Here is a 26,446-nt window from a genome sequence, read left to right as displayed (position 1 = left end):
ACCTCGAACCCGGAGTGATGTCGTAGAGCGATTGTGTCATTATGGACGTTTTATCTGAATAAAGCAGCTTTCGCTGCACTGTATACCGTCTCCGGAGAATTCATGATCTAAATTTGTCTGGTCATCTCCTGCTCAAGAGTCAACCCCCCACCCCGCCCCCCCCTCTCGTGTACAAGCACATTTCATCAGCGTCTCCTCTTGTCGCCACAATTACTCTAATTCTCTTCCCGTCCACTGTCGCCTCTCGTCTTGTCAATCATCATGCAAAGTAAACATTACTAATAGGCACTGCCAGCCATTGTATCAAGCATGAATCAAGTCATTGTGAATGCACACCGGCACGCAGACAGAGGCCATGTAGGTCAGTGCTGGCGATCAGCTAGGCTCATGAAATTTGGCACAGGGGAAAGAAAACAAAAAGGGCGAAGAGAGCCTGGTGTTTTATATGAAAGGTTAACTAGGCCACAGCCTCACGGGGATGCAGAGTCAGGAGGGCGGGAGGAGGAAGGAAAAGTGTGCAAGGAAAAAGCAGCATACGAAAGGTTAAGACCAGACGCACACTGAGGATTTTAACTTCACAGTTTAAGATGCTTGATTAGTTCGGTGCAAGTTCAACTGACGATGAAAAGGAAAAACGGGCTACAGCTCGATCACGTAGTTGGTAGAAAAGTGGTATCAAACAGTGAGTCACCAAAGCTGCAGTGAGTCATTCCCAGCTCCTTCAGCCACGTTAATTAATCTGACAGCGTCCTGCTCCCGGCTCAGCGGAGCATCGTTAGGATGGACGGCAGCGCCGCAGGAAGGTAACCATCGCGTCCCGATGGACAGCAAAAGCCTCTCTTTGAAAGGTGGGGGGGTACGAGTGATAGATTATGCAGTTCATGAATGAGAACATTAACATTACGAATAACAGAGTCCATTATTAGTGTGTTTATTTTCTCAGAATCATTTTTGCTTCAAACTACAGTTCTAACACGATTACTGATTTTCACTATAGTGTACTTTGCATTATTTGACGATGTTTGAATTTTCTCCACTAGCTTCAGTTGGTTACAGGTTACTGACGGGTGATAAGTGACAAGATTCCACTTCCAGCACATATCATATAAAAGCCACACAGAGCTAGAAATAAATACAGACATTGTTCAGGACATTCACATATACAGTATTTTTCTTGGAATAGTTGCAAACAAAAGTTGAACCTTTACTTCATCCACACCCCAATTTGACTATGAATCAATCCTCCCTCTCCCCAGTGTTAAAATATGGAGATGACTGAAGCAGGGGAGCCCTGAAGCTTAGGAGTAAAGCCCTCGTGGTTCACACAGTTTAACTACTACCTCATGAGGAATCACATAATCAGCACCGGACTGCACAAACCCACAAAGCCTGGAAGGCTCCAGACTGGATTCAGAGACAAAGATCATTCACAAAGACTCCTCCTCAGATGTGACAAATGGCAAACAAACAAATGTGGCTAGTGCAGATACACTCTGTATTAACTCCTATTACAGCTATTTATATATTTTTTCCGGAATCATCATTATATTAGATTTATGTATTTTTAGGACAAAAAAGAAAAAAGCAAGCGGAGCATCCCACCAGGCACAAGAAATACCCTCAAGTTAAATAGAACACAACAACAAAGGTATCTGCTGCTGGAGAAACCCAAAATGAATGATTCAAGTGAACAATAACGCCGATGTACTCAATATATTCAATCAAGCTTTAAATTAGATAGTGGAGGTTTATTACTACTCTTACACACCCTTATTGGATCGCTGCTTTGGATCTATAGTATTTACCACAAAACTTTACAACATTGTGAAACTATAGAATCACAAATCAAATCAACTTCAGGTCTCCAGATGGGGGGGGGGGGGGGGGGGGGGGGGTTGTCTCGGACATTGAGCATGGTCATGCTTCACTTCACGTCACGGCGTGTACCGTGAGCGTGGCGCCGTGCTCGAGAGTGAACGCGTCAGTCCTGTGTTTTGACCACGTGGGAAATACCTAGCATTTGGCTAACGTTTGAGCTTCGCTGGAAAAAAAAAAAAAAAAGAAGAAGAGGAAAATGGAAAACATTCTGTGCGGAGTTCCTCTGCCGGAGTGTCCCGCCGCGGGGCTGCTCGCCGCGTTCAGGCTCCGCCCATCAGACTACCTCTTGGGTCGGTCAATGTCGTCAATGGCCGCCAGGAGTTTCTGGCGGGCCTTCTTGTTTATGTGCGAGCCCAGACAGACGTTCACCAGGTTGGCGAGCTGCTTCATGGAGTACTCCTGCACAAAATGAATAAACACCGTGTTAGCGTCTGTTGGCGTGAGGGACATGCAGGAAGTCACATTTTGGAAGAAGGAATTTTGGACCATAAATTGGCCCAAAATGGAATATAATAATATTAAGTCTGCCTTCAAACGCCACGCACGGCATCTTTCTCACCCTGTGGTTCTTGATGAACTGCTCCATGTCGTTCTCGGTGAGGTAGTAGGCCTTGATGTAGGTCTCCACAAACTCTTTGTCGGGAATGGGCCGCAGGTCCGTCAGCTTCTCCAGCTTCATGAGGAACTGCTGGAAGTCCAGCTGCATCAGGGCCCGGCCCTCATTGCTGCACTTCTTCACGTTAGCGTAACTGGAGGACAGGACGGATTCATGGAAGTCATCACACGCTTTATATACATTTTTTATTTCACCTGTAAAATGCAGCGCCTAATTAGCCAGTCAACCTGTCAGCAAACCTGTCAGAATACTCGGTCGTTCGGGGTTATTAGCTTCCGACTGTGAAGTGCATTAAAAATGTCTTGAAGATCTGTTTCAGCTTGTCAGATGCCAATTTCTATCACCATTTGAGTTCAAGTGAAAAGACTGTCAAGGCCTCTGCCATGAAGTAAACAAAGACGTGAAGTCATTTAAGTCACGGGAGCAGTCGGAATCCATTAAAGTTCAAAACATTTTGAGTGAAAAACATTTTAACAATTGAAATGAACCAAGCATTTGGAAGAAATTGCATGAGGAATAATGACATCAACATTTAAGTTTGAGTGCAATTTTATGCGTAATACCTTGTTTGTGTTACACGCTATTCAATGTTTGTTTTATTCTAGTTATTTTGTCTTTGCATCAGTTGGGTTGAATCAGTTTTTTGGGGTTTCTTCATTTTGCCTTTACGTCGTTTTGTGAATATTCTGACAAACAGGTTTAATGTCTGTCTGTGTTAAAGAGTCATAAATTCATTGCGAAGGTACCGAAAGGCCCGAGTGCTAATGTCTGTGTCTGCATGTGTTTTATATTAGATGTGAAACCAGGTTGTTCCACAGAGCTGCCTGTGCCATGTCAGTAAAAGTGTGTGTGTGTGTGTGTGTGTGTGTCTGTGCTGCAGGTGTCTGGCAGAGGGGACTGTTGGCAGGTCAGCGTTGCTGACATTAGTACATTAACACGCCGCAGACAGGTCGGCTCTCTGGCTCGCACTTCAGCCTCTCCGCGCTCTCCCCGTTCTCTGCTCACTGGACAGAGAAAATTGAATAACGGGCCGAGCGAGTCGGAGCACGAAAAAAAAAAACAGCCAAACGGGAACATGCCCGCCTTGGTGTGCCAGCGGAGGGGCAGATATTTACTGGAAGGAAATATAGATAGGACGATTCAAGCAGAAGTCTGCAAAAGCAGCTTACATTTTGCTGAGCATCGCCCAGAAAAGGGTTTAAAAGTCCTGTTACGTAAATGGGAATAAAAGTGCTCAGCAAATGTGCTGAGAGCGTAAACACGGCCCCTGTTCTCAGGGGCTGAGGGCAAGTCCTTCACCTCCAACCTCCCAACACAACACACGTTTATCCGCCCGTGCCATTGCAAACCGCCCCAACTCGAGCCCTGCAGACCCCCCCCCCCCCCAGCGCAACACATTGGCTGCTCAGAATGACTTTGGCTTCGACATCAGCCAACTTCTCGTCTCCAACCAAACGGGACCCACCTCGTGGTAATTGTCAGCTGTTAGCGACTTGCTAGGCAACGCAGCTGATCTAACTGTGGCGTTTTCAATGCCAAAAAGGGCACAGTGCGGGGAAAGCTCAGCGAGGAGTTTTGTCGTTGCACGCGACCCGCGCGCCTTGATGCCGAGGAACGAGGGAAAAAGGGTGAAATACAAGAGCATTTCACGGCTCGTGTGAGTGGCCCGTGTCGGGCATTTCGCCGATGCAGAGGTGCCTGGCGAGCGGCGAAGGGTGCGGCAGGAATTTAGTGGTTTTCTTTGGGGATTACTCACAGAAAAAGAAACTTGGCCACAGAGTTGACAGATTTCTCATGTACTGCTGGTAATTTCCCCCCCCCCCCCCCCTGGTTTTCATGGTACTTGACTACACGCTTCGGAAAGAATGCCCAAAAAACTGAGGGATAAACAAAGGCAGACCTAAAGAGGAGAGACACACTCCACTTCTCCTCCATCGTTTTCACTGCGAAAGTGATGACTCACAAACGCTGTTTGGTTAAGTGTACTAGCTTAGGGACACTAGTGACGACAGTAACCAGACAGTAAAGAGACACTTTAAAGCGATGAAAGGCTTCTGTAGCAACACATTACAAAGTAGTTCAAATTTCCCAGCACTCCTAGAACCACCCCCCCCCCCCACACACACACACACACATTTTTTATGACTTTAAAGTGCATTTGCCTAGTTTTGTTATTTATTATAAACACATGACTGTTATTGCACTTCTGTTGCTCTACTTATGTTGTTTTTCCCTTTTTTTCCCTATTTTTCATGGTCAAAGAAAATGGCGTTGAAAAGAAAATGTAAATAATAAATAATGCTACAATTAGGTTTGGGCTGTGTTTGTAGCTAGATTCTTTCCTCCCTTCAGTTCAATATACACACTGAATGGCTGCCGAGATCTCATAAATAAAGATTGAACAGACAAACAAAGACCCGCTGACCTGTACTGATCAACTGCTTTCAATTCTTTCTATTTAATGGATTTAGGATGCTGACTTTTGATTTGATTGTATCATTATTAAATTATAAATATATGCATTTATGCAGGTGTGAAGTGCTAATGCACATGTTTTGTGGATATAGAAATGGCTGTCACTCATGTGGGAAAGCAAGATTTAAAAAAAAAAAAAAAAAAAAGGAGGAGGACAAACTGCAGTCTGGATTGTGCTCTTGTGCTTCAAGTGCTCTTAGCAGGAATAAATAGAAGTCCACAAAGAGAGCAACAGAAAAACCATTATGCTCAGGTTAAATTACGGAAACTAAATTCGGACTGGCCTCAGCTCCCGGCCTCTCAATGCCATTAAATGCTCTTCTCCCTTCATTTTGACAGCCTATAAAAGCTCTAACAAATCAATTAGCTGCCTAGAAGTCTTGTGTTTTCATCAGGTATTGAATATCGATTTTGATGCACAGACGGTGCTTCTTTACAAATTACTTCAGTGTTTTTTGTTTGAATAAAAAAACAACCTAGTATATTGTACATTTTAAGTCTAGAACCGCTTTTTTGAGGAAAACACTGATCTGACCGTCTAGATAAGTTTTAACAATAATTCATAATGACATTAAAAAAAAAGAGGAAAAAAAGCTGTGGCAGTTGAATAAAATGATGACAGACTGCACATCCTGTTGATGCTGTGGAGGTGTTTTACGTCGTCCTCACCCTTCTACTAGAGTCCTGTTGGCCAGGCGGATGCAGTGCTCCCACAGCACGTTGGACACAGGCAGCGGGATGCGCACGTGCCTGGAAACATCCTGCAACCGCTTGTTGAATTCCTCAAACTCCTGGAAAAGTAGAAGAGAAAGCACATGTGAACACATTCAAGAAGGGGAATAGAAAGTAACTAAAATAAATTGTAGATTTGTATAACATCTATGATATTGGGAACATATATATATATTTTAAGTAAAAAAAAAAAGAAAAAAAAGGAATATCTAATCTTTGACACATCAAGACCCATCAATAATATTGCAAAATAAAAACATGTATAAAACAAAACTTAAAAATAAAAGAAACCCCAATCCTTATACAAGACATGCATCGGGGATACGAACCCCCTACTGATACAACTTCCCCAACAGGAAGTCATGAACAAAATTAAAGTCTGCATGAGCAGCGCTACGCCCTCGTGTCCTCCGACTCCCTCTCAGCTGCTCGGTGTTCCTGGCTGACATCCAACAGCAGCTCCCCGAACCCACCTCAGACCAGCCCAACAGTGTTATGAAACGACCTCATGCGGCGCCTTGCACAACATCATTATCTACAGTCCAAAGAACAAACTGCATTAGGGGGCTTGATTGATCGGTTTTCATAAATAAAGCATTTTTTAATTCTAACATGAGTCAGTCAATCATTTTTTGATAGTGATACTTAGTAGCCTATTTTTAACATTTAATCTCTTGGCTTTACAATGGGGGGGAAAATGCATCTATTTGTTGCTAAAATGCATTTATTTAGTCGCATTTGTAAAGTATTTAACACACAATGTTTGTGAAAAACAGCTCCATTGAAAACACCTGAGGACATTTTTTGTCACATCTCATTCGTACGTTATCTCATCCTTTCTTGTTGCTAAATATCACTTCCTTTGCCAAGCACAAAAAAGGACAACAGACATGAAGGCTTTGTTACAGAAACGTTCTGTGTCTTATGTTTCCACAGAAAGAAAGAAATACATAACCGCCACACAGGACAGCGCGATGCCAAACGCTTGCTGTGTACTTCCTGCACCCTGAATGTGCCATTATGGAAGATATCATCGTAATTATATCGCTGTCTACAGAGGAACCAATTGCTCCGCATGCAGACTGTAAACACGCATAGTGGTTGTGTCTCAGGAGAAGTATGTGGTTTTCTAATTTATTTTACTGCTTTAATTCAAACTGTATCAAGGTCTGATTTTAAGGCGTATGTAACTGCCATTCATTTCGCAGCCAAGAACGAAACGTTAATCATTCACAAACAGCTCCAACAGAGTTTCCGGTTGGAGCGGTTTGTCAATGAAGTCATTCTGAGGCTGCCGCATTTTCTTGCCACTTTATATGCAAATCAATGCCCATTGTTGAACGCCACTGATCAACCTGAATTCATGAATAAGATATTCTCCTGTATGCAGTTTAACAAAACGTAGCGCACGCTTTCCAATCAATGCACGCAACACGATCCTGGTGCATTACGAGTGTCTGACAAGGAAGCCGAGAGCCCCATCAGCACCTGATGAGGGAAGTGCATGCCAGTTGTGATATGTACTATGTCAGTCCATCGGCTGGACCATTTAGACACCTTTAGGCATTTGAACCGGGGGCCAGTGGGACAAAGATGTCCCCAATATCCTCCTCCCCAGGCCACTTAACTCAAATGCATATGAGTTGCATTAAACCAAAGATCTGTAAGCCGCTCACGAATTCAAAAGGTGACTTTTTAGCACATGAAAAAAATGTAATTGAATGCGCATATATACCATTTTTTCAACAAAACCTCTGTTCTGAACCGGAAACAATTAAACCGTACTTAGGTTTGCTTAACTTTATTTAACTATTCAAACAACATCTCTGTTCTGAACTGTAATCTAACCAGCAGCTTTCGAAGGCGTGCTGCCGCATACGAGGGGATTTGTTTCTCGTCTGTTCCAGATTTCGTTGAGCCTCCCGAACCGCTCGTTCTCTGAACGTCAAAGGTGAGCAAACTAGTGCTGTGTGTCCTTACATCCCATGATAAATGCATGATGGGAGGTAGCCAACGTGCATATGGACACAGATTTAGTGGAAAACATCCGATTCAAAAGATATGACAGGAATTTAAATGTCTTTGACAAAGCTGAAACTTCAGAAGAGATCTGCTTTCAACTCCCGACAGCTCGAACGGCCTGTTCTGAATCATTCACCCCATCGCGAGGGAGAAATATTAAAGGTCCTGAGTGAATTTTAACTAAAAAACGGGTCAACAAGGAACTAGAGAGTTGTGTAATGTATGTGGAATGAAGAACGATACTTTATGTAAATGGGACAGATGTTAAAAGCATAAACCCAGGTTTTATTACACGAGTACAACAAAAACTCAAGTGAGGAAAAAAACCCAGCTAGATGAAAGCAAATCGGTTACAGCTGAATATTGTGTGCTCTACTTTTGTGAATAGCACCAGAGACGGAGAGAGAGCCGCAAAGTGCAGTGTATGGTTTGGGTGAGATGAATGAACATTAAGACAATTCAGAATTGAATATATTAAATGATATAATATACACTATAACAAATAAAACCATAGTAGCATCATTTCTATTCATGACAAAGATGGGTTTTGGCAGCAATCTTAATATGGAAGTGATTACATGTTATCTGTATGAAATGTGAGAAGAAGCTCTCCATTTCAATCTTTGAACATAATCTTATTGCACAGAGCTGGATGCAAAAAGCACAGATAAAAGGACTACATGTAAGGTGAAACAGGTTAACCGTAGTCACAGATTTATGAAGAAGAATTATGAAGTGACTCCTCAGTCTGTCGCCGCTTCACACAGCGTTTTAAGGTTCTTCCTCGTTTTGGTTTTCTAGGAACAAGTTCACTGAGTGGAGAATGGATTTTCTACACATGCCGCTATTTGGCTCAGTGGTAAATAGCTGATAGGAGAGTGAATATTAGACAAACATTGGTTCGCTGGAGGTGTAAATGAACCACTAAAAACATGGTCATGCCGTATTTAATGCTTGTTTAAGTGGTTAAAATCAAAAAAAGAAATATATATATACTGCTTTAACAATTCAGCTCCCGCACTCTTCAGCTCAAACCAACATGACAGCACATGAAATGCAACAGACGCATTGCGCATCAATCACCCACATTACCTTTAACAGGACGTCCACATACACATTATGCTGCGACATTATTTCCCTAATGTCCCACTTAACGCCAGCCATAAGGAGCAACATTTGTTCGTAGTCGATGGCCTTCGCCGCGACAACCCAGTATATCGGTTTCCGAAGCTCACTGGCCGTAGACACCGTCTGAGAGGAGAGAGAATACAAGCATGCTCTTGAGTGTCATGAATGCAGTAAACACAAAATGAGGCAACAGTATTTTTGATTTCGCTTTGATAGGCATCGATTGCACAATTTCTCTACCAAAAGTGAACTCCTGGGATGTGACATTTATTTGCTGTTTGGGGGAAAATATACCTGTCTCAAATGTTTGTTTTCAAATGTCAAGTAGACCAAAAACACAAATGGGGCAGAGAAAGCGCAGCTAGCGAGGTCACGAGAGACGGACCACTGTCTCTGTGGCTCATTCAGTTGTTGAGTGATGGCTACAAATAAAAGAGTGAATGCAACTGAAATGGGGTTTTTTGTTTGGTTTTAGAGCATATCAAACAAAAGACACTGTGCATATGTTACACTACGTCTTTAAAAAGCACAAAATGAGCTCAAAGATGTGTGTCTGTTGAAGACATGAAGTATTATTCATCACGTAAGAATAGAATTGTTATGTTGAATGGATATTAAAATATTTCATGATAAGAGTGTGCTGACATGTTCACATAATTAAACAAACTTCAGCGAGCAGGTGCAAGCGTACTTGGGAATAAAACTGCTGCAGGAAGGGCTTCTTTGCTGCAGGCATCATGGTGTCCAGGTGGGACTGCAGGGATTCAAACTGTTCGGCCAGAAACACCCTGAGAGAAAAAACACAAAAAGCCATTTCATTTGACACCGTGATTTGTTCGGGAAAAAAAAACAGAAAATGAGCGTGTGTTTTTGTTGTATTACCCAAGAGAGCCAGATTAATCAACAAAAGCATTTCTTTTGATGGAATTTGGATTAAGGACTCACCTGTTAACACGATGATATGATGTGAATAGATGAGAAATGCTCATCTGCACAAATAGAATTTCTGCTTAATTTCACAGAGATATTGCACCTCTCCTAAAGGTATTCTTTCATGTATGATTAATTGCACCATTCTGCATTTTGCAGCAATCTAATTTATTCCCTGTGATAGTTACACTTACGGTGATAAATAATTGAGTCGAACGAACTCTATTGTTGTCAGAACACAAACTATCCTGTAGTCTCTTTGTGAAAACCGCCTCTGAAGCCAAGTCTCACCTCCCAAAGCAAAGAATCGTTTCTATCCATCGAAATCAGGCAGCAGGGAAATATTCTTATTTGTATTTCTCAAAATGGATTTCAATTAACTTGAGAAATACTGCGAATAAGTGAAGCAACGGAAAAGGTATTACAAGGCGAAACAGAAGCAGGGGAGCGGACAGAACCAATACCCTCACATGCCACTGTGACTGAACACTGGACGGTGGTTTTACAGTTTCACCGTCCTCTAAAACGAGAACCATCCGGCATGTCTGCCCTGGTCATTCGACAAACAGCCCTGCCAACGAGGACATGCGTTTTCTTTTTAAAAGACATGCGAAACATTGAACCCGAACAGACGTCTTTACATTTAAGACTTCTGGTTGACGCTAAATTCTTACAACCGCTACGCTAAACGCAGCCGGTACCCCCGCACATCGGAAACGTGGCCTATCTATTCTCTTCGCGGGGCAGAGAAAATCAAAACGAGGGCACTTGGAAGAGCTTGTGGCTACGAAGTGTGGGGGAAAGAAGTAAAGCACACACTGCTGATCGTGCTTGTATGAACAGGACACGTGAACAAGACGGGCCACTGTGACAGAGTCATTTCTGCACATCCGCCTGTCCATAGTTTGAAACGGAATATGTTTAAGATGTTAAAGCCACTCACAATACCGGCGAAGATTAGCTGCCTTTTCTCACAACAATTTTTCAGACTTAAAGAAAAAAAAAAAAAAAAAAAAAAAAGGATTTCCGTGCAGTTGTTCCCAGAATAAGTCTTAAATCCTTTCACACCACGGGCTCTTTTCCTTTCAAATTTCCCCTAAGAGAAGACATTTCTTCACCTCTGCACTTGCTTGTTGGCTGTGTTGGATGCATGGAAAGCCGCGTGTGAGAGCGAGAGAGCGCTCTCCCGTTCAGCATTTCTACAGCGGTGTCATCTGGCTCCTTGGTTTACAGACTTTCATTAGAAAGCACTTGCACACTGCAGACTTGTCAGGGTCCAAGAGTTGTTCCACTGACAGTCGTTTAACCTAATTAAGTAGGAGTGTGAGTGTGTAACAGACCGCGATAAAGAGGGAGAGTAACCAGACACGCCGAGCACGACGAGAAAATGAATTTCAAAAAGCGAGCCGCTGATTGCATGAGTCAGACAAACAAATACCAAATTATATATGAGAGCGCCAAGAATAGTAAAAGAACTCCCTCCGTCCCACTTCTTTCTTTCTTTTTTTAAATAATGTTTTCAGGGCACGCAAATCATTGATGGCCAGGCCAAATAATCAACTTGAAACAAGAGAAAAAGCCGATGAAACCCCGGCACAGAGGAAACCACCAATAATGCTGTGTGTTTTCTTAAAGTGGAACTGCATGTGGGTATCTTGCCGCGTGGCCCACTGGGCTGAGTACTCACAGAGACTCGGTGGCCACCACTCTCTGTGCGAGCCCATACAGAGTCCCGCCGTTAGTGAGGACCACCAGCTGGCTGAGATGGGGGCTCGGCACCTTCTCCTTTCGGTCCTCCGCTGCCCCGTGGGCGGGTGCGTTCTCCGCCGCCGCCTCCTGGAAGACACAAAGACGAGTGTTCATCGTATTCTTCATCGCTTCGGTTTGCTTTGACCGAGGAGGCGCTTTGTTTCCCTCGCAGGAAGCGTGGAATGGTTAAACGTCTCTAGGCCTTGTCGTGTGGGGTGTTTGCGTTGCCATTGGAATAACACTTTTATAAATATTTAAAATATTTGTAACCATCAGTGTTAATCTCATACGGTTGCTGAGCATCGTCCCACTGTCACTTTGCCAGTCCACCTGACGCAGCAGATGGGGGTTCGGTTGGAAAAAAAACAAAGGCACAATGTAGATGTGTGCTGGTAAGCATAATGTGAAATCCAATCAACCTCGTGGAACTCGGTTACGTCCAAAGCACACACACACACTCGGAAATTGTGCTGACAGAACACTCAACGGCAAGCATTCATCTTCCATTTGATAAATTCCTCCTCTGCTCCAGAAACCCATCCATCCATTCGTTTTAAAAACAAACAATTGAAATAGAAAAATGAAACATTTTCCACCTAAATCCCTCCCTAACCATCACAATAATCTATATCTGAATACTAAGGCACTGATATTCCATTCCGCTCAGGTTACAATGTTTAATGTAACGCTGTGATGAATCACATGTAGCTGTAAAGCTCCACCAAAACGCCTCTGGGAGATCAATAGCAATCCCACAGGTAACGGCGGAGCTGTTGATGCTCCACCGTGCTGCCACACACATGCTGCACTTTGTAAAGTTGTGTTCCAGCCCACCAGTGGGTCCGCTCAACAGCCCAGTAACAGGCCACCGTGTCACCAGTTTCTCATCCGCGAAAAGCTCGAGAGGTTGGTAGAACGTCATTCACTCAAAGAAATAAAAACTTAAAGATTAACACTTTTTTGGGATATTAATTTCTCGTATTACTTTTACAGCTTAGGGAATCTATAATCCCCCCGAAAGCAATATTTAACAAATATCAACACAGAATGTAAAAAAACCAACAATGGTAAAATCAAATATTAGCCTTAAATAAGTTTGTTATGAATAAAAAAAAATGTTAAGGCCGAATTTGTACCTTTGTCTGAATTCATTTTATCAAACTTGATCTTTGCGTCCAGAATTAAAAGGGCTGCTGCGGAGCATTTGCAGAACGACGTCTTATCGACGCCGTCGCGTCTTTGGTTTCCTTAAGATTTTAACTCATCTATTTAAAAAAACGCATACAGCGCTTTGATTGAGTACTTTTTAAGGATTCGCACATGCTTGCGTGCACCCTGCACGGTGAAGGAAGTTCATTTAACACGATGAACATCGACATAACGGCAAACCACTGTGGTCTACGTGAAGATACGGCTGAGTCATGCCTCCCCGGAGCAGAGAACGACGTCGCCCCGCGTTACCGGAGTTCCACTGGCTTTTGGTGACGTGGCGCACCGCCGGCTACGAATCGCCGGCTCGCCGCCGACATGTTGACAAACGCAGAGGCGGAGGAAATGCTCCCACATGCCAATGAGAATCTGCCTCTCTGATATTAGCAATAACATCCTGAAGCCTGCTCCACTTTTAATGAATCAGTTGATAAATGAATAAATCGGGTTTTTACTGTGTTCTGCGATAAAGTTGATGCTTTTCCTCCAGTCATGAAATGAATGTGTTCACATTTAAACAAAAACTGAAGAACCAAAAGAGAAAGCAATGTTCGCGAGGACACTGATTGCTGCGGAGGGTTCGATGAAGAAAGTCCTCGAGCTCATGAACGCGACTAACGGGGCGGATGTACGGAGTTAATACAGAAAGGCCGTTGGTACGCACTTTCAATTATTATTTAGGATTTGGACCGCGGTGAAAAGCGCTGAGCAGCAGGAGCCGGGGGCCATTTGTATAGACGGCGTATCAGTGGATGTAAAACGGTTTGTTGTTACTGCGAAAGTGGTGCGACGCTGTGGACGAAACACCGGGACACTGACACGATGCGGGGGGGGGGGGGGGAAGCAAAAACTATTGCAATTCATGTTCAACTCCCATCTTCAGTTTAATGAAAATAGTTGGTGGAACACCCTTTTTCCCCCCCATTTTCAATCCCTCTTTATCTTTCTAAAAATGCAGTGTGCCCCTTTTTAATTTGGCTGAATTATTCTGACTTTAATTGCCGGCTTGATAGAAAGTCACATTGATATATTCTCCTTCAAATGAACCAAATCAATTTCCCTTTGGTTGCATTAGTCTGACATTACAGCAAAGTGTAGTTTGGTCTATTTTTAAATCTCTCCGCATGAGGCTTCGACCTTTCTTTGACTGTGCCCCTGCAGCATCAACACTGACTGCCGGGAGAAACGTCGGTTTGCTTTTCCGACAGAATTTGCCTCTGCAGGGATCCTTCAGGTGGGGGCCAGGACAAGACGGAACACAAAAAGGTACTATAAAAAGAAAGAAACACACACACAAAAAATGCATGCATTTGGGATTCTTTTCAAATTCTGAAGCAGGAAGCCCATTTAAGAGTTGGGTCCAGCTGTGGCAGCTTGTGGCAAACTCAATTTACATGTTCACATGTTTGAGGGGACGTGCACATGCAGCGCAGCGTCCACCCGGAGCGCTGTCTTTATGTTTATTTGATACCTCTTTCTTTTATTACATCTACTATAATTTGATGCTCATGAAAAAAAGCATTAACATCTTTTCCCACTGTTGTTGGCCTTGGATGATCCTGAGAATTTGATTTCCTTTGAACAAATATGCAGATCTCGTCTGATGCCGAGACGTCTACCATGTTAGCGTAAATATATTGGAATAATTTGAATGCTTTGGCATATTTTAATCCGCAAGTAAATAGTAGTAATGCTCAGTTGAAGAAGCTTGTTTATTACAAAGAGAGCAATTATACTTCTAAAAAGTAGCTTTGTATATAAAGATATCAAGTCTCACGTCTTCATTGCAGACCAACTGACCAACACATACTGTAAGCTCTTTATTCGGTGTCCTCGAAGAGAACAATCATGCAGACACTGGGTCTGTAACGCATCGCCAGGAACGTGAAAAACAATCCCACACTGTGCAGATTAAATGTCAGTTATAGATTTTTTTCTTTTTAAAATCATACAAGGGCCAGAAAAACTGTGGATGAGGCAAATCTTTCCTTATAGAAAGACGTACTGTGAAGAGGTCACACATCTTTTGATTTACACACTACACCTGCTGAATATATTACAAAGGGGTTTCTCTGCTGTCCCCCCCCCTTTTTTCATTGTGAAGTGTAGTATATAATGTTAGCCGATACAGGCTGAACCATGTTGGTCTGTGGAGATCTTCAGTCTTTGCTGCAGCCTTCCACTTTAAAATGAATGAATAGCGTGTCTATATGGGGCTATGGGGTAGTTTAGTGGGTATGGTGTCCTACTGTATACAAAATATCAGCACTGAGCAACTAGCAGTCAAAAATGCCAAAAAATGACGAAGAAAATCCCCAAACAGTCTTTAGTTTTACTTCTCAGGTGAGAGAAGGTGCTGCTTTTCCCTCTTTTAGATGTAAACTCAACATCTTTGGGTGTTGAATACGTTTTGCTCTGTGTGGTAGTCAGATGCATTTTCTCACATCACAAATGTGCTCGCGGGGTTATTACGCATTTACTCTTCCATACACTACCCGCAATCATAATAAAATACGTATAAGTTGAAATCTCAGTCATTAGCATGTGAAATTAAATCAATTTATTATTAATAGTTTCCTGTTCAGAGAAAAAAAACATTAACATGAATCCAAAAGTCAGTGTCATAATCTCTCAGCAGAAACAACATAAATTCATGTTAACCTTTTCATTGCTTCTATCGTTTTTTTTTATCATGTCAATACATTGAGTACCTCTTAAAGTGCCATACAAATAACACATATTATTAATATTGATTATCATGTGTGCCCAAGCATGTTAAAACACTTCAATGAAATGCTCTCAAATTGCATTGGTTGCATTCCCAGAGAAGCCTCTGAGCCAGAGGCTGAACACACACTCTGAACACACACTCTGAACACACACTCGTCACTCTGCAGGTACTCGCCAATCCCTTTTCCGAGGAAATTTTACGAAAACACATTTCCCGGCTTGATTTCTATACAACTATATTTCACTTTGGCAGGTGAGGGGAAGGGAAATGTGCCTGATATAGTTTATGAACCCCGTCGTCACGACGCAAACCATCACCAACTATTGACTGAGTTTAATGGAGAAAAAGAACCCGAGGCACAGAGGGATCTTTGTCTTCTTTGAAGAAATGAGCATGCATCAGTGTAGTGAGCCGTGGCAAATTTTAGTCTGGAAAGCCTTCTCATAATAGGTCTAGCTGGACCATTTTGTTTCTATAATCATCTACTTTTAAGATGCTTTCACATCAGAGAACTGAAGAGGTACCCGGCTGCCGATGTCACACCATCATTGCATAAGACCTGTTTAAATGTACGAATGCTCTGATTGACATGATGAGAAGCCCAGTCTGGATTGTAGGCGAAAGGGAAAATTATCCTCTGACAGTGTAAGAGTTATCAACCCAGTTACAGGAGTTATTTAATCAGGACGGAGGTGGTGGGAGGTCTTCGCTGATGACACAATAATCAAAGTTTCTCGTGCAACCACACAGATTTGCCCTAATTCAGATAGTTTGACACAAAAGTAATGACAGAAATTACAAAAGGTTTGAACCATATTCAGAACCAAAGTAAAGAAGTAAAAGTTCTGAATAGTTTCCCCAATGAGGCAAAGTGTGATGACACATCAATTTGATGGGTTATGATACATATTAATATTCTTTTTTTCCTCCATCCTCCTACACTTTAAAGGCTGAAAGGTTGGCTCCTTCTCATTGTATTGGAGAAAAGGAAATATCTGTGTAGGAGTGAGAATCCTCAGTATTATTTGAATTGATGTAACAAAATGGCGCCAAAAAAAGCGATGCTTTTCTCGCCGTGTTAAAATTATATTTCTGACGCTGCTGCTCAGACACTTGATTAATGATCCATTTAAAACCCTTTGCTCAACAATGAAGAAAAAAAGAGACTAAAATCCTCTTTTTTTTTTTCCATGGATAACAATTATCAAAAGGTATGCCTTAGCATATAAGAGAGATTCAAACCTTTGACTAGAAAGAAATCAATATACATTCGTCACAAATACAACTAAAACCCACGATAATGACTTCCGTTTCCGTGAAGAATACATCCACTCACTGACGTGACATGTGACCACACGGAATCGGAAATGCTAACGAGCTAACGTGAGGAAACTGTACATTTGACAAAAAGTCGAAAATGAATTGTAAACAGATGAATCACGTCAGGGCAGCCAGTGTGTTCTTGCCTTATTCCCGTTTGTTTGTACCAAGCCACATATCATTTCTGCACGATTCGCTTGTAACACACTTAATCCTGGCGAGAGGCCATGGTTACGAAGCAGATGGCTCCATCTCAACCAAAGAGAGACTTCTACGCGCTTTCTGTTGCATTCTTCCTGCAGCCACGAGCCTCGGTTTACGGTCAAACCATCACCTCTTTGTTCCTTTGTCATTTCTTGCACTTGTAGTGCAGACTGCGCATTTTCTCCCTTTCAGAGAGTTTCAATACGTAGATATTGCAGAAGACGTAACGTTTGTTTCGAAAATGTCAGTGCTACGAGAGACATCTCCAATGCTACTGCATCCATTCCAAATTGAATGAGGGATTTCTGGAGAGCAGAATCAAAGCCTTTTGTTTTAGTTGAGTAGCACTCAACTAGCACTCGAGCAAGAAGAGCCTGTTTGCGCCACACGTCAACTTCAATGTCCTTGAGGGCGTTTGGATGCCGTGGTCGGTCGAAAGGGAAAACAAGTGTGTGTTTGTATGCGAGGAATATTCGCCGTATAGTTTCCCCATGTGGACCAACAGCCTTGTTCAGTATGAAGACATCAGGCATCAAAGCCAGGCAGCTTATATACACACACTTGTGTAATGATTAGAAATTAAAGCCTGGAAAACCCAATGAACAGAAAACATAAAAAAAAAAAAAAAAAAAAGATCATCCAGCGAGGGATTTGAAAACAGATAAGAGCAAAGCTTTGAATACAAGACTTAAAAACAGGGATAAAGCGGTAGCTTGATGACTATCAATCCCCGCAGTGTTTCCTCCAACGGATCAAAGACGAGAAGCTTGAATAAAAAATGGTTCTTAATGAGGCTGGACGCTAAAAACAGATGTAAGCGTCAATAATAATAATATGTGTGTGGTAGGACTAATGAGACTCTTCAGTGCTTAATGGTATTCATATGGGACATAATGCCCTCGGGGAGAGAGCGACACTGAAGCTCTGTATCGATCCGTGTGCAGAGTGCAGCGTTTCACATCCGCCAGGGAAAACCCACCGAACCTCTCAAGCATGTTTGCGCTTTCACAGGGGCCCGACTTTCAACTTAACAACACTTTCTCGGGAAGACGAAAAGCACCCAAAAGCTCGCTTCCAGGGTGGAGCGGCTGGTTCCTTCATCACAGCCGCAGTTTGCATTGCGGGGCCATGACGGATTGGTCTTGGCTTGGACAAATACTTTTACTTTTAATTATTTATCAAAGTGCCCACCTTTGCTGCGGCATCTATTTCCTTATTGGATTTTCCTGCGCGTCCACTGGGTGATTTGTAGTGAGCGGCTCAATTCGGAAGCAACATCCTGAGGTGGTTTTGAGGTGGGAAAAGGAGGCCCAAGTCACATCTACTCGATCCGTCAATTAACTTTCAAATAGTAGCAAGCGAGTTCCAACCTGACAATCGTGGCGTTTGCCAAAAACCATTGAACACCTTTAAAAGTAATGCAACTTCCAACGTCATTCTCCAGAAAATGATAAATAAACATCCTGAATCTGAAAGGTTCATGTGAACTCTGAGAGCTGGATAGTACCGCCCTGCCATGAAGGGAGCTTCCAGCAGGGGAGTTGAAAAGTGATCTCTGAATTGAAGTGTCTCGCGCCGTCTTGATTGACTGCTTACTCCTCTCTGATCCATTCTGTAGAGATTTATGGGCGAATCGAGTGGACTGGCCCGCCGGGCAATTACTGTCAAGTGGATCCAATTGCACCTCTTTGTCACTCTAATACTAGAAATTGGGTTCTCATTAGATGAATGTCAAATGGAACTAGAAAATGCATTTCCTGCTGAAAATGCGTTGGAATGCAGAAAGCTGAAATTTATTTCAAAAAGTTGCTTAAAGTACAGAAATGAAACAAGCTGAAATTATTCTTAACATTGCTGAATGAATAGAAAAAGCTGAAATACATTTAAAAATGGCTGAAAATACAGAAATGAGAAAAGCTGAAATCAACTTGAAAGAATTGCAAAAAAACAAAAATGGGAGAAGCTTCTATGAATTTGAAAACACAGAAATAATAAAAGCTGAATTTAATTTAAACGTTGCTGAAATAATAGAAATAGGAAAAGCTGAGAATTAAAAAATACATTCTCTGTAGTAATGTACGGTTTAGTTATATACTAGTTATAAAACTAAACTCTGTCCTCAAACAGACGTAACCGTGAACAACATCAGTCTCTGACACCACATTAAAACGTATGAAGACTCGTTATAGTATAGTTATGTAGCAGGTCGAACCAACCATATAGAAAGTTAAATTTCAAAGTATGATTTAATTAGAGAATTTTAGAACAATTATTTCATACTGAAACATTTCCCCTCGTTCATGACCATGCTTTAACAGGGAAACACCAGTCTTACTCAAGGGGGAGTTATTCTAACTGAAGGGGGCTCAGTAACCAGAACAAAACAAATAAATTCCCCGTAACAACGTACATTCATTCCACTGCGTGGTAATGTCATTAGCAACATATAGCCATAGATGCAGTAAACGACAGGCCAAGCTTAACACTGTACTGTAACACTGAATGCAGCAAACATGTAATCACAGCATTCAAAACTACCCATAACGTAGACGTAAAAAAAGGAGCCACGATCAGCTGATCACGTTGCTGTTCGTGGACAAGGTGGATTCACGTGTGGCAGGATATTACTCACGTCGGGTAGTGGCGTGGGAGAGGGAGGGAGAGATAGCATGCGTGCTGCTGGCACATCACGGGCTGTAGAGGTGAGGCGGCTGGCCGTCGTTATTCGCTGGCGCGGTGAAGCCTTCAGCGTTGGAGACGAGCTAATAAAGTTCCTAAAGTCAGCTAAACACTTAACTAGCGGCTAACATCCTACTGTTGCGCTTCCTCAATCACAGGTGTACTTCCCGGGCTCCGCCAGCAGCTTAATAACAACACCGAAGGAACGTCACGCCCCCGGTTTAAGTCCAGCATACGGGGAGTAGCCTCGTTAGAAGTTTAGCTAGCTAGCGCTCATATCTCTCCCATGTTTGAAATACCTAACCGTCCTGCCTCCACATTACTTACGGTCCGCTCGTCCGGGGTCCCCCGTAACTTTCGACGTGCTTATTAACCGACGGACCTTCTTGCGGACCGTGAAAAGGTTATTAATAGTATCACTCGCGTAAGAAAATAAACTCACGTGCCTGCAGCTCAATCACCGAACAACGTCACGCCCCTCCCCCGTAACTTTTGACCTGCTTATTAACCTACGGACCTTCTTGCGGACCGTGAAAAGGTTATTAATAGTATCACTCGCGTAAGAAAATAAACTCACGTGCCTGCAGCTTAATGACAACACCGAAGGAACAACGTCACACCCCAGCAGAAGGGGAGTAGCCTCGTTAGCAGTATAACTAGCTAGTACTTATCGCTCTCCCATGTCCCAAATATCTAACCGTCCTGCCTCCACATTACTTACGGTCTGCTCATCCCGGGTCACCGTCCCCACTCACGACACGCACGTCCATGTCATTCTTCCTCGACACGGACCCTGAACTTAACTTGAAGCTAAACTTGCGATTAGCAGACGCATCTGCCATCGTATCCGCCATTGCTCATCGCTCTTAGTCTCTCCCTCGTCCCGCCCCCTCCGCTCTCTCCGTTCGCCTGCACACAACTTCCTGGTCAATGATTGGCCGGACCTATGGCCAAGTTCAGGGGCGCTATTGGGTGTGGAACTTCCGATTGACATCCCAAAGTAATCTCAGGGGCTGTATATAAAGATACATGTCCGTATTGTTATTTTTTTTCCATGACTGTACGAACCCTGGTTGAAAGAATAGCTGTGTCACGTGACGACACTAATCAGCCGTTATGGTTCAGCTGGGTGAGACCAACTGACAGAGTGGAGTATCCATGGCGACGGAGAAGCTGCTCACAGACAGGCAGTGATTTACAGAAAACCCACACCTCAAACAAATGCTTCCTGGAGCAAAACTATTTGGAGTAGCCAAAAAATAATGACATTTTGAGAGACACAAGACTCTACCGAACGTTTGAGTCTAGTTTTTATGTCTCTATGTGTTTTAAAACTGCTCTACCAGCAGTTTACAAAACATGGACCCTCTCTTGTCTTCCGACTTTGTCTGCACTCTAGCGCCCACTCTAAATTCAAAAAGGACCCCAAAACTAATGAAACATAATTAGTGATTATGAAAAAAGTATAATAGATATCAACAAGCTGTTTTTTTTAAATAATTGTTAAGACTTGTGTCACCATTTTAAAGTTTAAATGGTGTCTCTAGCTGAAAGATTGGAAGAGCTGAAAAAGTTGAAAGTTGAACAAGTTTTGAGAGGATTTGAAAATTTATTCCATTGGAAACCATGTTAAAAAAAGGTTGATGTTTTTAATTTATATTAATTCAATTATAAGAGCTAAAAAGCTGAAAAGTCATAGCACCCCTCTCCTGAAGGAGCTGAATATTTTAATATTTGAATGGTCTTAATAGCTGAAAGTGTGAAGGAGTTGAAACGTGCGGCGGAAGAAATAGAAGAATAAGTCGGAATAAAGAAAAGAAGAACAATACTTGGAATGCTTGAAGCATTCCAACTAATAACTAGAAAATGCATTTCCTGCTGAAAATGCGTTGGAATGCAGAAAGCTGAAATTAATTTCAAAAAGTTGCTTAAAGTACAGAAATGAAACAAGCTGAAATTATTCTTAACATTGCTGAATGAATAGAAAAAGCTGAAATACATTTAAAAATGGCTGAAAATACAGAAATGAGAAAAGCTGAAATCAACTTGAAAGAATTGCAAAAAAACAAAAATGGGAGAAGCTTCTATGAATTTGAAAACACAGAAATAATAAAAGCTGAATTTAATTTAAACGTTGCTGAAATAATAGAAATAGGAAAAGCTGAGAATTAAAAAATACATTCTCTGTAGTAATGTACGGTTTAGTTATATACTAGTTATAAAACTAAACTCTGTCCTCAAACAGACGTAACCGTGAACAACATCAGTCTCTGACACCACATTAAAACGTATGAAGACTCGTTATAGTATAGTTATGTAGCAGGTCGAACCAACCATATAGAAAGTTAAATTTCAAAGTATGATTTAATTAGAGAATTTTAGAACAATTATTTCATACTGAAACATTTCCCCTCGTTCATGACCATGCTTTAACAGGGAAACACCAGTCTTACTCAAGGGGGAGTTATTCTAACTGAAGGGGGCTCAGTAACCAGAACAAAACAAATAAATTCCCCGTAACAACGTACATTCATTCCACTGCGTGGTAATGTCATTAGCAACATATAGCCATAGATGCAGTAAACGACAGGCCAAGCTTAACACTGTACTGTAACACTGAATGCAGCAAACATGTAATCACAGCATTCAAAACTACCCATAACGTAGACGTAAAAAAAGGAGCCACGATCAGCTGATCACGTTGCTGTTCGTGGACAAGGTGGATTCACGTGTGGCAGGATATTACTCACGTCGGGTAGTGGCGTGGGAGAGGGAGGGAGAGATAGCATGCGTGCTGCTGGCACATCACGGGCTGTAGAGGTGAGGCGGCTGGCCGTCGTTATTCGCTGGCGCGGTGAAGCCTTCAGCGTTGGAGACGAGCTAATACAGTTCCTAAAGTCAGCTAAACACTTAACTAGCGGCTAACATCCTACCGTTGCGCTTCCTCAATCACAGGTGTACTTCCCGGGCTCCGCCAGCAGCTTAATAACAACACCGAAGGAACGTCACGCCCCCGGTTTAAGTCCAGCATACGGGGAGTAGCCTCGTTAGAAGTTTAGCTAGCTAGCGCTCATATCTCTCCCATGTTTGAAATACCTAACCGTCCTGCCTCCACATTACTTACGGTCCGCTCGTCCGGGGTCCCCCGTAACTTTCGACGTGCTTATTAACCGACGGACCTTCTTGCGGACCGTGAAAAGGTTATTAATAGTATCACTGGCGTAAGAAAATAAACTCACGTGCCTGCAGCTCAATCACCGAACAACGTCACGCCCCTCCCCCGTAACTTTTGACCTGCTTATTAACCTACGGACCTTCTTGCGGACCGTGAAAAGGTTATTAATAGTATCACTCGCGTAAGAAAATAAACTCACGTGCCTGCAGCTTAATGACAACACCGAAGGAACAACGTCACACCCCAGCAGAAGGGGAGTAGCCTCGTTAGCAGTATAACTAGCTAGTACTTATCGCTCTCCCATGTCCCAAATATCTAACCGTCCTGCCTCCACATTACTTACGGTCTGCTCATCCCGGGTCACCGTCCCCACTCACGACACGCACGTCCATGTCATTCTTCCTCGACACGGACCCTGAACTTAACTTGAAGCTAAACTTGCGATTAGCAGACGCATCTGCCATCGTATCCGCCATTGCTCATCGCTCTTAGTCTCTCCCTCGTCCCGCCCCCTCCGCTCTCTCCGTTCGCCTGCACACAACTTCCTGGTCAATGATTGGCCGGACCTATGGCCAAGTTCAGGGGCGCTATTAGGTGTGGAACTTCCGATTGACATCCCAAAGTAATCTCAGGGGCTGTATATAAAGATACATGTCCGTATTGTTATTTTTTTTCCATGACTGTACGAACCCTGGTTGAAAGAATAGCTGTGTCACGTGACGACACTAATCAGCCGTTATGGTTCAGCTGGGTGAGACCAACTGACAGAGTGGAGTATCCATGGCGACGGAGAAGCTGCTCACAGACAGGCAGTGATTTACAGAAAACCCACACCTCAAACAAATGCTTCCTGGAGCAAAACTATTTGGAGTAGCCAAAAAATAATGACATTTTGAGAGACACAAGACTCTACCGAACGTTTGAGTCTAGTTTTTATGTCTCTATGTGTTTTAAAACTGCTCTACCAGCAGTTTACAAAACATGGACCCTCTCTTGTCTTCCGACTTTGTCTGCACTCTAGCGCCCACTCTAAATTCAAAAAGGACCCCAAAACTAATGAAACATAATTAGTGATTATGAAAAAAGTATAATAGATATCAACAAGCTGTTTTTTTTAAATAATTGTTAAGACTTGTGTCACCATTTTAAAGTTTAAATGGTGTCTCTAGCTGAAAGATTGGAAGAGCTGAAAAAGTTGAAAGTTGAACAAGTTTTGAGAGGATTTGAAAATTTATTCCATTGGAAACCATGTTAAAAAAAGGTTGATGTTTTTAATTTATATTAATTCAATTATAAGAGCTAAAAAGCTGAAAAGTCATAGCACCCCTCTCCTGAAGGAGCTGAATATTTTAATATTTGAATGGTCTTAATAGCTGAAAGTGTGAAGGAGTTGAAACGTGCGGCGGAAGAAATAGAAGAATAAGTCGGAACTAGAAAATGCATTTCCTGCTGAAAATGCGTTGGAATGCAAAAAGCTGAAGTTAATTTCAAAAAGTTGCTTAAAGTACAGAAATGAAACAAGCTGAAATTATTCTAAATATTGCTGAAAGAATAGAAAAAGCTGAAATACATTTTAAAATGGCTGAAAATACAGAAATGAGTAAAGCTGAAATGAACTTGAAACAATTGCAAAAAAACTGAAATGGGAGAAGCTTCTATGAATTTGAAATCACAGAAATAATAAAAGCTGGAATTAATTTCAAAAAGTTGCTTAAAATGCAACAAGCTGAAATTATTCTAAACATTGCTGAAAGAATAGAAAAAGCTGAAATACATAAATGAGAAAAGCTGAAATGAACTTGAAAGAATATCAAAAAAACAGAAATGGGAGAAGCTTCTATGAATTTGATATCACAGAAATAATAAAAGCTGAAATTATTCTAAACATTGCTGAAATAAAAAAGGCTGAAATACATTTAAAAATTGCTAAAAATACAGAAATGAGAAAAGCTGAAACGAACTTGAAAGAATTGGAAAAAACAGAAATGGGGGAAGCTTCTATGAATTTGACAAAATACAGAACTAATAAAAGCTTAAATTACTTCTAAACATTGCTGAATCTTTTTCATTCAAACTTAATGAACTTGTACACCGCTTTGCTAGTCTTCTGACAACTCAAAGCGCTTTAATACTAGATGACATCTCTCACCCATTAATACACTGATGACACAACCTACCATACACAGTGGCACCTGCCCATGTGCACAGAATAAACAAGACAGGAGAAGATCCTGGCAACAAGTCAAAATAAAATATAAAAACATTTTGCATGGTTGGTGAGTGCCTCAAAAGTTTGCAAATAGTGTAGAAATTACTGAAAGCTTCGTGGCGGTGCCATCAAAAACGCTCCTGGATACTTCCGGATAAGTTAACCGTCATGTCTTGATGATGTCATAAAGATGCGCGGTTTTGTGAAATAAACATGGACGCATACAGCGCCAATGACTAATACAAGTACTACGTGTTTCACTTGGACAATTAAATGTTAGTGGACACACACAAATACTACAGCCCCCATCTCGATTACAATTGTTCACTCCTCAGTGCGCAGTTTCGCCCACCAGCGGACCCCCTCCTCCCCCCTAACCCCGGCTGGTCCACCGTAACTTTTGACGTGCTTATTAACTGACGGACCTTCTTGCGGTCCGATGAAGGTTATTAATAGTATATTAAGTTGACGCTTTGTTGCGTAAAATAAAGACCAAACGATCTCCTGTCATTCGCGTAAGAAAACAAACTCACGTATCTGCAGTTCAATCACCGAAGGAACAACGTCACGCCACTCCCCGTAACTTTTGACGTGCTTATTAACCTACGGACCTTCTTGCGGTCCGCGAAAAGGTTATTAATAGTATCACTCGCGTAAAAAAATAAACTCACGTGCCTGCAGCTTAATGACAACACCGAAGGAACAACGTCACAACCACGGTTTAAGTCTCCAGCGGGGAGTAGCCTCGTTAGCAGTTTAGCTAGCTAGCAATCTAGTACTTATGGCTCTCACATGTCTCAAATATCTTACGGTCCAGCCTCCACATTACTTACGGTCTGCTCATCCCGGGTCTCCGTCCCAACTCACGACACGCACGTCCACACGTACCGTTATCTAACCACGGTTAAACCTGCACGTCCCTGAGCTACGTCTTTATGGCCATAGATCAACAGCTGATCGCTAATTAGCTCACGGCGAAGAGAGTGAAGAGATTTAGACAAAATCCACACCTCAAACAAATGCTTCCTGGAGCAAAACTATTTGGAGTAGCCAAAAAATAATGACATTTTGAGAGACACAAGACTCTACCGAACGTTTGAGTGTAGTTTGTATGTCTCTATGTGTTTTAAAACTGCTCAAACAGCCGTTTACAAAAAGTGTACCGGCTGTGTTTTTTTTTTTTTAAATGTTGGCAGATTTGTATGGAAGCGTATGGGGCTCGGGGCAGACTTTGTCTCACAATCAGGCTCCTCACGCAAAAAGTAAATAACTCTGACATTCCAAACTTATACGAGTCCAACCAGCACAAGCACGGCTAATGTTTTCTTTTTAAATGAAGGCTGAAAAGTGAATATTGTGGCCGTAAAGAGAAAAGTGCCTCTTTTTTTT

General features: G+C 42.2%; 1 protein-coding gene across 1 annotated transcript in view; it reads right to left on the bottom strand.

Annotated features, from left to right (window-relative positions):
• Positions 1 to 1,879: 1,879 nt before the first annotated feature.
• The window catches only part of vps50 (VPS50 EARP/GARPII complex subunit), a 97,100-nt gene continuing 72,533 nt past the window's right edge, over positions 1,880 to 26,446 (bottom strand). The window contains 6 exon segments of the mRNA XM_062558391.1: positions 1,880 to 2,277; positions 2,438 to 2,627; positions 5,639 to 5,760; positions 8,816 to 8,974; positions 9,543 to 9,639; positions 11,469 to 11,617. Coding sequence (XP_062414375.1) covers positions 2,158 to 2,277; positions 2,438 to 2,627; positions 5,639 to 5,760; positions 8,816 to 8,974; positions 9,543 to 9,639; positions 11,469 to 11,617 — 837 coding nt within the window. The 3' untranslated portion in view covers positions 1,880 to 2,157.

The sequence above is a fragment of the Pungitius pungitius genome, chromosome 17 (genome assembly GCF_949316345.1).
Source record: "Pungitius pungitius chromosome 17, fPunPun2.1, whole genome shotgun sequence".
Lineage (NCBI taxonomy): Eukaryota > Metazoa > Chordata > Actinopteri > Perciformes > Gasterosteidae > Pungitius > Pungitius pungitius.
This window is presented reverse-complemented; position numbering and strand designations above follow the sequence as displayed.